The sequence below is a fragment of the Penicillium psychrosexuale genome (genome assembly GCF_028828465.1).
Source record: "Penicillium psychrosexuale strain IBT 29551 chromosome Unknown utg000006l, whole genome shotgun sequence".
NCBI lineage: Eukaryota > Fungi > Ascomycota > Eurotiomycetes > Eurotiales > Aspergillaceae > Penicillium > Penicillium psychrosexuale.
This window is the reverse complement of record NW_026643191.1, coordinates 248,786-260,562: the sequence shown is the minus strand read 5'-3', so window position 1 is coordinate 260,562 and position 11,777 is coordinate 248,786. Positions and strand designations below refer to the sequence as shown.

General features: G+C 49.0%; 4 protein-coding genes across 4 annotated transcripts; all 4 read left to right on the top strand.

The window, feature by feature from the left end:
• Positions 1-1,049: 1,049 nt before the first annotated feature.
• N7518_009940 (uncharacterized protein) lies at positions 1,050-1,364 on the top strand (the record flags this gene model as incomplete). Its single annotated transcript, XM_057190866.1, has 1 exon — positions 1,050-1,364. The coding sequence occupies one exon, from the start codon at positions 1,050-1,052 to the stop codon at positions 1,362-1,364; it is 315 nt and encodes a 104-aa protein (XP_057037002.1).
• Positions 1,365-2,845: 1,481 nt separating this feature from the next.
• N7518_009939 (transcriptional regulator family: HMG) lies at positions 2,846-4,454 on the top strand (the record flags this gene model as incomplete). The annotated part of the gene is made up of 3 exons (XM_057190865.1): positions 2,846-2,998; positions 3,049-3,108; positions 3,156-4,454. The coding sequence occupies 3 exons, from the start codon at positions 2,846-2,848 to the stop codon at positions 4,452-4,454; spliced, it is 1,512 nt and encodes a 503-aa protein (XP_057037001.1).
• A 1,421-nt stretch (positions 4,455-5,875) lies between these two features.
• N7518_009938 (putative prefoldin subunit 1) lies at positions 5,876-6,575 on the top strand (the record flags this gene model as incomplete). The annotated part of the gene is made up of 3 exons (XM_057190864.1): positions 5,876-5,905; positions 6,082-6,248; positions 6,410-6,575. 3 exons carry the CDS (start codon positions 5,876-5,878, stop codon positions 6,573-6,575), a joined length of 363 nt encoding a protein of 120 aa, XP_057037000.1.
• Positions 6,576-9,540: 2,965 nt separating this feature from the next.
• On the top strand, positions 9,541-11,357 carry N7518_009937 (uncharacterized protein; the record flags this gene model as incomplete). Its single annotated transcript, XM_057190863.1, has 3 exons — positions 9,541-10,968; positions 11,027-11,092; positions 11,148-11,357. The coding sequence occupies 3 exons, from the start codon at positions 9,541-9,543 to the stop codon at positions 11,355-11,357; spliced, it is 1,704 nt and encodes a 567-aa protein (XP_057036999.1).
• Positions 11,358-11,777: the final 420 nt, after the last annotated feature.

Below are 11,777 nucleotides of genomic sequence, written 5' to 3'. Positions count from 1 at the left end.
AGGCATTTCGACTAAGGAGTGGGATTTGGTATACGAAGCACTACCAAGTGAGTCCAAATGCTTTCCTCCGAGTCGGCGGAAAGAGCTTTGTTGCGGTCTCAATGTTATTTCTTTGATCGCTTTGATCATTCAAAAACACGTGGAATCCGTTTTGGCTCAGCCCCATACCATCCCGGCATATGGACCAGAACGAATAAGATGCTTACAGGGCCACCTGGGGATTAAAAAAAGGCCAAAAGATAAGCTCAATGCGCAGGCTTGTATCAACTCTCCCCACCTTCTTTGAGCCAGGGGTAAAACCCACATGGATATGCTGCAGGTCTCAGCCTTCAACAGTTGTAGATCACACATGGCATCTGCACTCCACTATTCTAGCAATTGATTGACGTACTGAGTCTCTCTAGGCGGTTTTCGAGTGCCCGACAAGGACAGGGGGGAGGGCCAGACAAAGAAAACATGCATGGCTAAGACTGCCACACGGCGAGAGGCATGCAATAACGTGGCTGGTTCCTGCGTCCAAGGTCCCAAGTAGCCCACGAGCCAGTCCGCGGGGAATGATAGTCTTCTAGAAAAACTGCAGGGCTTGGTTGGTCTCTCGTCGTACTTGTAAACAGCCACATCCAGTCTTTGGCAACATCCTTGTATGCCATGGCCTATCCGGTCTGGCCTGGGGCACCGTCAAAGCAATTGCTCGTATCTGCTAATCTTGATTTGGAAATGAGTTCAGAGTATGTCCCCGAGTAAGCGCGAACCGCCGTGCATGTATGGAATGGCGAGATTCGACAAGACTGGCCGGGGAGATCTTCCATGCGTTCAATGAGTTCATGACTTCCCGTGGCGTTGGGTTTTTAACATTGACGGATGAATCTGGAGACCTGGACAAGGCGAAATCCGATGAGAAGATTACAAATTATAGATCGGCGCTTCCGTGCAAGTTAAAGCTCAATCTACCCCGTACCATCTAGTTAAATGGCACGATCCGAGACGTATCCACGGAAGGGAATCCGAGCAGTGATGGAAATGAGGGCACGGCAGGTCACGCCCAGCAAATGGCCCCCGTGCCACAATCAATTGAGCCATTCCTGGCTTGGGCCTTCGCCGGATACATTACGCCGGTCGGAGCCAGCCAATCAGCGTGGATGTGGCGCTCTGGACTTCCCCGTGGATTTGCCGGTCACGATATCGATTTCAACCCTGGACGCGATGGCAGGTTACCGTCGATCAGCGCGGGTCCACTCCACTACAGCCGCGATAGACCGGGACAAGAGATTCCCCCCGAAGCTCAGACCTACATTAATGAAGACGGCAGAAGGGGAAAAGGGAAAAATGCCCCCCCGACTCCCCGAATCCCCGGGACCCAATGATACACACCGGCTGTCGAGACTGCTGCCTTTTTCTGCATAGCCATCCATGGTTTGGTCTGCGCAGGCTGACTGGGGAACTTTGAAGGGAAGCAGTTTTGTCGCCTGGTTGGTTGGACCGGATATGCCGCGATAGAAGTGGTCGTTCATGACTCGTACGGAGGAGACGAGCGAATCGGTGTGATAGCGAGTGGAGGTTACTGGTATTGTCATGATCCTTCGCATGTCTTGCAGGCTTGGCTTGACTCTACGACGTTCTCTAAACGTCTGCCATACAGTATCACGTATATCGCGCTTGACAGCGACGAATGACATGCAACTAGTGCTTCATTTTCCCGTTTCTGTCCGAGCTAGTGTCTTTCTGGTTACTTGCATCTGCTAACTATACGCCTCCCCGTGGTTGCTTTTTCGAATGTCAGTGTCAAGTATAAAAATATTAAAAATAATTAAAAAAAAAGAAATCTCCCAACGACCCTGCATCCAAGCTAAGATCACACTACATTTCCAACTACCCCGGCTCCGGATGTCTCCTTTCCATTCCATTTTAATTGGGCCTATTGCATCCCCGGGTATCGGGCGGTGGAAAGTTCCTACAGGCCCATGGTCTAGTCTGCCCTAGTGTAATGGCTCCATACTGGAGCCATACATCGTCACCCAGCCGAACCTTTTTCTTTCTCTCCAGGCTACTTGTAGGTCTCCAAATTTGGCACAAAGACAATATGTTTGAGATATGGCCAGGATTGCAGTCACAGATCTATATCCATACTATTTCAGCATTGAATGGAATATTGAAAATGCAGCCTATCACGCCAATAGCACGGACTAGGACCAAAGTGGTAAATAATCTGCCATGAACGCCTCCACTGGATTTAGAGTAGAAAAGGGAAAGGAAAGGAAATCAAATAAAGAAATGCGAAATCCAATTAAATAAATCTGTGAAATGAGATTAATGGAATTAATTAGAAATATTAAATTGCATTTCTATTTCTATTTAATCCAAAATAATCTCAAAATCACATCCAGAACTAGATCCAAGTGCGGATTGTATTCCAGGCCTTCTTCTGGAGGTTTCAGCCTCTCTGGCTACTTGCCTGCTCTCCCCCTCCTCTATTTATTGCGAGACCCGCCCATCTTTCAATCTGCAATATCCAAGTCTTTGGCTTTTGTCTTTCCTCTTTGAAGAACATATCCACTTGATCTCCATACCTAGTGTCTTCATACTTACCTACACTCACACATCCAATTGGATTGTTGCAGTGCTTGTCTCACCTGCCACCGGGTGCATCTGCAGTCGTGTTTGAGACCTCTCTTTCAGGAGAGCGTAACTGCGAGACAAACCCATCTGCGTAGGACAGCAGAGAATATCTTTATTCTACATCTCTTCCACTTCTTGCCTCTTTCTGGAAATCCTCTTTCTCTTCTTTACTCTCGTCTAGCTTTCAACCCATATCATCTTTTTATCCTATCTCATCAGCATCACAACAATGACTTTGGTTGCAAGACCCATTCCTCCTACGCCTCCTCAGTCTACAGACGGACATCCCTTGCCCGAAGACTCCTTCCAAGGCCCTGAAACGTACCGATCAATGTGCATCAACATGCAGATGTCTGGTGAAATCAACAGTGGTCAAGAAATAGTGAGTCTGATCTTCTGGCTGTTGCCTGATAGCAATGCTAACCATCTCAGCATTACGGGTCTCCTCCGTTTTATACCGCCCCCGTTTATCCTCACATGCCTCCTCAATCGGTAAGTTTTACTCCCATCTTTCCATTGACCGAAACTGACCAAGATAGATCATGTCTGGCCAGGTCACCACGCCTCCTCCGGTATCTGATGAAGACCTCATCCCAATGGGGTCACCTACCAGGACCCCTTCGCCAGCTTGGTCACGGTCCCCGAGTTCTCGTGCTAAAACACCAGTCAGAGACGCTCCAGTCAGGGCAGCCCGACAGCGACGCAACCGTAACCGGAGAGAACTCTCCGATTCGGGTATCCAGCTTGAGGGACCCATCAGTCAACTTACTGAATCTTTTCACACTACTCCTATCAAAGACATGGACGCCTGGGTGTCTCGATCTGCCTCTGAGCGACAGGACGAGGTCCGCAAGAAGAACGGGAAGATCTCTCGACCCATGAATTCCTTCATGCTTTATCGGTCTGCATATGCCGAGCGCACCAAGCGACTAGTGGGTGCGAACAACCACCAGATCGTCTCCAAGATCGCTGGCCAGGGCTGGAAGCTAGAGCCGGTTGAGATCCGACGGAAATACGAAGATCTAGCGAAGCTAGAACGCGACAACCATGCCGCAACACATCCTAACTACAAGTTCTCCCCCAACAAAGCCGCAACCACTGCCAGCCGACGTGATAGTGGCTCTCCTGCCCTCACGCCAGGACACGTCGCCGATGAAGGCGGTTTCTCTGACATGGAAAGTGACCTTGGATCGACTACGTATCGCGGGTCTCCTTACGCCCACTCACGATCCCAAAGTTTCGAAGAGGCCTACTACGATAGTAGCCGGGATTCCTCACCATTTGGGCCTGACTCTATGATGACACCCGGATATATTCACCCCTCCTGGCAGAACACAAGCCACCCCAGTGGTCTCCCAATGATGCAGCCCACCGAATCCTACGGAGACATGCACTACCGCTCCAACAGCCCTCAACAGGATATGGCATATGGCTCTTCCCTCGCCGGTCTCCCTGGTGCTACCCACCACGAGTTGCTCCAGCCTCAGCTTACCCACTCGCACGGTCTCCCCATGCACGACATGGACCCTCGTCTTCTCAGCAACGGGGAGTCTGGAGTTTCCGCCATGGCCGGTCCTTCCTATGCCAATCCTGGCTCATATACCTGGGCCGACGAGACTCCAACTGGCTATTACACAGCCTCATCGGCGCCGGCCATGTCTTCCGGCGCCGTTTCATACGCGCATTCTAGCATGACCTCTGCCTACCTCCCCAGCATGCAGAGCCTCGAAGGCCGGGATCCATCATGGGATATGGCTCGCCATGAAAGCATGGCTGACCCTACCAGCTCTGAGTTCGAGATGTGGTGCTCCACTGAGCCCAACTCTAACAACTACTAAGCACTCAAACAATGCCCATGGCTATCTCACGGGCCTTTCATAGTCTCCCACGTTATTAAACTGGCTGACCAGCTTCTTGCTGCTTACTCCTGGATGAGAACATGAGCAGAGTTGGCCACGCCAACGGCTTTCCAAAAAAAAGCCCAGCGGGAGACGGAGTTTGGTCGTACGGGGTCCATGAATAATCTCCTTGGTTCGGTCTTTTACTTTTCATACTGTCATGCCCATCAATCTGGACTTCGTCTTACTTCATTTGGTTTCGGATCTGGCTGGAAATCGATTCGATACTTAGGGTCTGGTCTTTAGATTTCTGATATTTTCACGCTGAAGGAATTATGCACTGGGGGGAATCGTGATTTTTTTTAATGCCCATTGGTTTTTTTTTCGCAAATATCCATTCGAATCTTTCTCTACTCTGTATCTTGAAGCCAGTAGACATCAGGTAAAAGCTTTTGATTGTCACCGGTCTTAGATAGATTAGCCTACGGGTCTTCACATGCTGTAAACGGGCAGTGATGTCCCTACAGATCTTAGATCTCATGGCTTGCAGGGAATATTATGATGTCTCGTTCTATCATACTCTATTACACCGCTACTTGAGAGATTCACGTGCGGTTGCCATATGCTAGAAGGTCTCGATGGGGCAATGGTCCTAGTAATTTCCATATCTTTATGGGTTCGCCAGATTTTGCAACCTTGTTTAGCCCCTTGAAGTAAAACTGCTAGATTTCTTTATTTATGATTTGAAATGGGATTATTCACTTTGAATGAAGCTATTCAAGTCCAAAATATCTGATGGGCCTGGTACATACAATTTTTGTATGGATTTATGTCCTTCCTGCTGGGAAGTATATATAGGTGCTTCTTTCTAACAAATTGGTTTGGACACTGAAGAACCTCTTATCTTAATTTTTCTTTTTAACTCAAGGGGCTCTAGTTGTATTGAGCCTGTGTTAAACTCGCGCTTCCTAAACATCAGTTCGGTGTGAATGTCTGAAGAATCTTGATCTAATCCAGTTAGATCCTCTCAACCAAAGAGGCACATAAAAGAGGCAGATACATCAGTCTGCCTTGCCTAACACAAACTCCACGCTTTCTCTAAGACCTGAAACACCTCTCGTATACCTCTCGTATACCTCGAGCCCTAAGTCAGGCAATACTCCACCGCCCCGCCTGCCCACCGCCTTAACCCCAAAGCTTCGCCGAGCAAGTCGAATTGGTTCTGTTGACCAAGACATTTGACAGAGACACCCGTGCGAAACAGTTCAATAAAAACCAATTGATCGATACCCATTTCCTCCAGCGAGAAACCCAAATCTCTAATCCGGAGTCCACAACAAAACAATTTCACCTCCGCCCGTCCTCCGCACCCCTCCTACCCCTCAACCGCATTCAAGCTCCGAAGACAATCCACAGCCAAGATGTCGATTCCCAACGAAGCTCTCCAGAAGGTATGTCTCAGGCTGAATCATTTTACATATTTGGGTCGGATACCGCGAGTAGATGGTCATGGGAAGCGGTGTGCCAAGTCAATTCGGTCTCACTCAGCCTCTTGTCTCTGTTTCCGGTTGAGGATATCAATTTCCAATAAAGGCGTGCAAATGCTAATGGCTTCAAACAACTACAGCTCTTCCAGGAGATTGAGACCCGTGCGATCTCCTCGCAGCAGCAGATCAGTATCACCAAGGCTCATATGACGGCCAAGCAGCGCGATATCCGCATGCTACAGCTTACATCGAAGGAGTTGTCTGAGTTGCCTTCTGATACGAATGTTTATGAGGGTGTCGGGAAAATGTGAGCTTTTTGTTTCTCTCTTTCCTATCTTGGTTTTTTGTTTCTTATCATGTTTCTCTTTTCTTGTTTTTAATCTCGCAACTCCGAAACAGTGAGACAGTCGAGATTGCTCATTGGCCCCTTTTCTCGTGAAATGAGACTGACTTGTCGCCCTGTTCTAGGTTTGTCAACGTTCCCGTCGGCATAGTCAACAAGCGTCTTGTGCGCGAGAGTGGCGAGGCCACGGCTGAGATCTCCAACCTCGAGAAGAAGCTGCAATATCACGAGACGACGAACCAGAAGAGTCGCGAGAACTTGGAGCAGATTCTCAAGTCTGGGAGGGCGTGAGCAAATTGTTGAAATAAGAATATGAGACGAGAGCGAGACGCGAACGCGATGCGCTCCCATGTGGCGGGTATCCTTGATTGTGGTATCTTTATACCAAAGGTTTAGCGATTCTCGCGAATGTGAATCTTAATGGGAAGGAACGGACAAGGCTGATTCTGCTCTGTCATTTTCTTCCGGGCGGACCTGCGATACGTGGATGGGTTGGTGGTTATGATACACTATGCCGGGGAGATGCACGGAAGGTACAATATCTGCCCTTCTATGTCCGGCTCCTGGTCACATTCTGGCGACTATACATACATACTTGGATTGCCGGCTGGTGACTTAGATACCCGGAGTTATTGTTTGCAAAAATGTCTTTCTTGAATGAATCAAGCGAGGAAAGAGCGTACCATTATAATCTCTTTGCTTACACAGGTATCCTCCCCTTTTGTGGTTTCTTGTCCATGCCTAATCCCAATCCTGAATCCAAGAGTTGATTGATCTTCGTCTAACGAGAGAAATACGTAGCCTCGGTGTCAACATCCCAATCAAAAAGCGCTTTGTGGGGTAGTAGCTCATGGTGCTGCAGCTGCCATTTCCGACGATGCAAGGGTCAAATGCGAAGCACGTTTAAATTTACTTCTTTTCAAGCTGTCTAGTATTACACGACATGCAATAAGGTGCGTACAACATAGGTGCCTAATATCTTTTAGTATCTCACCAAAATGGCAATTTGATAGGGCTGATATGCAGAGGGGTCTGATCGAAAGTATACTTCAACAAGGTCCTCAAGGATCCAAGGTAGAAAAGGTCAGTAGCGCGAAGTCCACAGAAAACATTTCCATTTGGTATTGTCACATGAATCATGTCTTATCAGTTCTCATTCCAGGAATGAGCGCCTATGCTGCCAATATCTACGTCATTTTCCGGGTAAAATGGGCCTGGCTACAGAGATGACGCCAATGGCGTTGGTCTGTGGTACTATGTTGTATTAGTCGGGCACGTACTCGTCCATATGAGCTCTGACCTTTATCCTAGAAAGAAAAAAAAAACCTTGTCCTTCCCTCATGGCAGCATGAGTTCATCTCGGAGAAGCCGAATGGAATCCGCTCTACGCAGTGAATTAATAGATTCGAGAATAGAATGGGCGAGACTATGGGGATGGGTATATCGGTTTGAATCGTAATCGTACGACAGCCAAGCAGGCCTTGTCTGCTCCATCTTTGGAATCTGCAAGTGGATCAATCTAGCAACAGACCTCGATCACATTGGTACTAGCTTCGTAATTGAAATTGATGATTCTGGAGTACGAGGATCAGGCCTCAGAGGATTTCCGGGTTAGGTGTCTCAACATTAAGTTTGATAGCAATGCTTAAGTGGAGTGTAGTTATATCAATCTCTGGCTTCCCATGGTTCTGATATTGTGTCTTTTGCCTTGGATAGAAATGTCGTGCCAACCCTTGGGCCAGTGGCAATTAGAAAGGATTGTGATATTATTTGCAGCTATGCGTTGTCCAGCTCCATAGCTTTAGCCTAGGGTGTCAGAAAGATGGATATACGTGACTGCCCCCCTCTTTCATCCAATCATGTGGTAGGAATATAACTAGTGATATTCCACTTACGGAGTAGTCGCTTTGAATTACTCCGTACAGTCAAATGACTGATGTAGTGGGGTATTGGAGACTCGCACCGACACGGCTGTGTACAACTTCCATAGATTCTGGTCTTCAAGGACTAGATATTTGAAATGTAGTCAAATAGTAGTATCTATAGACGTGACGAAGAAACAAGAAAGGCCAGTCGGGTGCGGGAGTCAGCAGTCCATGGGTCATGTCACGGGAGCACCCGACCTCGTCCACAGGTTCACCGCTGCGTTCCATGGATAGCATCACGTTCCCAGCCATGAAATTTCCATTTCCGGCTGTTTTCCCGCCGCTTTTCGCCCAATAGATTGGGCCCAGTGGGCGCAATCCTTCGCCCCCGTAAAAGCGGCGACTAATATCCATGGGTGCAAAGCCCCACCCGGCGAGCTACTGTGTGTTAAAATGGATATAGATCAACCGTGGATGGAGCCTGGGATGGAGAAGACATGAGACATTGTTGGTGCCCAATGCAGTGTTGCAGCGAATGGTATCTCGATGTCCCAATTATGGATACAACATATTAGGTCGAAAGACTCAGCGCTAAAGGGGACCCAGTTTAAGTGCTCCGTACAAGTTCAAGACGCGACTCGGTGATCCACAGGAAAACGAGATCATAACAAACACGGTTTCAGTAACCGCCTGATGTCTCCTGGATGCGTGCTCAACGTCTCGTTCAAAGTTAGTGCGAAGGGTCTGGTTTGAGTTCCGTATACAAAGAATGTGGTTTCATGTGTCGCGGGTCTGTGTCGCGACACTGCCTAATGTGCGGTCTAGAAGAACTAATATTAGAGTGCCTCGGTGTCAACGGCGCTAACATCAATCCTCGAGAATGGACTCGAAGTGGGGCCTTGGTGATGATGGTATCCCAACGCTGGAGTGGGAGTAGAGAGTGTGGACAATGTACCGAGTACAACAGAGAGGAAATCTGGAAATAGTATATGAAGGATAGAAGGGAATATAAGAAAGAGGGTGGAGTCTGTCGAAGGAAAAGATTCTCGAGTCGAATCCAAAGATTATGCATGAGGCTGAAATACAGTGTGAATTAAAAATGACGCCCATGACGCCTGAACAAAATAAAAGGGCACTCCCTGGCTTTCCTCCTTTTTCCTTTTCTCTTTCTCCCCAACCCCTCCCCCGCTTTGGCTGAAGATCTAAGCGCACAACTTCTCGTACACAAATCTCGAGTATTTCAGCCAGTTTTTATTCTTCAGCTTACTTCTCATTTCTCTCGCTTTCTCTTGGGGTATCTCTCGTATCTTCTGCTGCGATAACCCCGCCCAGCGCCCCTCTATCAGGGAATCTATATTATCAATACCCGACTGGTCGCAACCCAGCCAAAAATGCCCGTACGAGCAATGTATGACGACGAATATTCTTCTCACGACTCGGAGTTTGAGACCGACGTCTCCACCCGGCGAACAGGTGTCAGAACCCATATCCGCGAGCGCTCTGTTTCTCGCCAGCGCCGCCCGGAAATCATCACACGCGAGTACATAACACCACCTATCCAAACCCGTGTACCCCGGTCGGCCTCGATCAGTAGCCGACACCGCGAGTATGAACTACCAGTGGCACCAACCGCACCGGCGGTAATGATTTTCAACGAGCAAGGGCTGAAATCAGAGAGCCGGTCGGAGAACAAGCCCCAGTCTCGACGAGTGCAGCAGCGGTTCAGCGATAAGTACAACGTCAACCGCTTCGAGGATGAAGAGGAGGAAGATATCGTGCAGGTGCCTGTCGCCCCGCGCCGCCGTGAGCGCGCCGTCAGCAACGTCTCGCGCACAGCCTCTCCCCTCCAACGTGATCACGAGCTGGCTATGAACCAACACATGATGGAGCGCAACGACATTCGGCAAGACATAGGCCAACAATTGCTGGAGCGCAATGATCTCCGCCAGGACATGGATCTCTGGAAGCATCAGCAGGAGATCGAACGGCTCCAGCGGGAGCTGCAAAAGTCTCGGCGCGCCGAGCAGGAGCGTTCACATGAGCATTCACGTTCGCGCGAGCAAATTATTGTGAACCAGCCCGATCCGCACGACTCTCGCATGCTCAGGGAGGAGCTAGAGTACGAGGAAGAGATCTCGGATCGGCTGCGTAAGCTGCAGCACTTCGAGCGTAAGCATCTATCCGAGGAGGAGGAGCGCAAGGCTGGGGAGCGCTACCAGCTCAAGCAGCTGGCGGCGGAGAAAAGAGCCGCTGCTGAGCAAGAGGAGGTTAAACGCAAACTGATGGAGGAGCGGTTGAAGGACATTGCGCGCGCTCAGGATGAGAAAATACAGAGGGAGAAGCTCGTGCGGGAGGAAAAGTGGAAGGAGCTTGCAAGGTTGACGGAGGAGCAAGAGGCGCGGGACAAGCTTGTGCGAGAGGAGAAGTGGAAACGGCTTGCCCGGGAGAAGGAAGAAGAGGAGGAGCGCGAAAAGCTCATTCAGCAGATCCGAGATGAGGATATGCGAAAGGCAAGGGAAGCCGAGGAGAAGAGGAAGAAGGAGCTCGCTGTCAAGGCTGCTGCTGTTGAAGAGTGGAAGCTTGAACAGGAGCGGAGGAAGCAGAAGGAGGCTGAGGAGGCCATGCAAAAGGCGAGGGAGTTCCGCGAGCACCTCCGCAGCATTGGCTATTCCGAGGAGGAGATCGATGGCATCATCAATAAGAAAAAACACGACGAGAAGAAAAAAGAAGACAAGAAAGAGAAGGAAGAAGACAGGAGGGAAGATAGGAGGGAAGAGCGAAGGGACGAGAGGAAGGAAGAGAAGATCACATGGATCAAGGTATGGAGTACTCTATACATACCTCTATACACTAGGGCTTCAACTGACACTATACCAGGTCCATCGCAAGCACTTGATGCCAGAGACCTTGATAGCCTACGGCCTGCCTTGGGATTGGGATGAGGTAAGAACCAAACCCCCCGTGTGTGTGTGTGCAATGAAGACTAACACGTCCCCAGCATGACAACAACTACATCATCATCAAGAAGTGGATCGACGACGATTTCCAGGAACAGCTCTTCGCCCACACTCGACGTTTACGCGAGACCAAGATGCTCACCGAGACATCCCACTCGATGACCGAACTGAAAGTCAACGACCGCCGAAAGGACAAGATGTTCCTGGTCCGGAAGAAGAGCCCTTCGGGCCGCGTGCGCGTCTTCGCATAAATGTCTTCTATTCGGCACTGTTTTGCCTATGATTGATGTGTGACAAGAAATTTGGATTCCGGTATATGTAAACGTTGTTATTGGTTTCTTGTTGAGATTGTGTCAAGTTGTGTTTTGTTAAGATTTGTTTTTTTTTTGGTGTTTCTTTTTATATCACAGAGCATGTGGTAGTATAGTAACGCGATATGAACTGATGACTATGTTTTTATTCTGATTCTATCTTCTCTCATCGTACCGGCTACTTTGTATACCCTGTCTAATCTACGTGTGTGAACATCTCATGCGCATAGGCTTGGTACAGCTAGGTTGGGGCATACCCCTAGTATAAATGGAAAAGATGGGGTCGGGGATGATATGATAAGCAATATGTGCAGATGCGTACAATATACATGTCAGGCCTCGGCCTTGTGTAAAAAACCC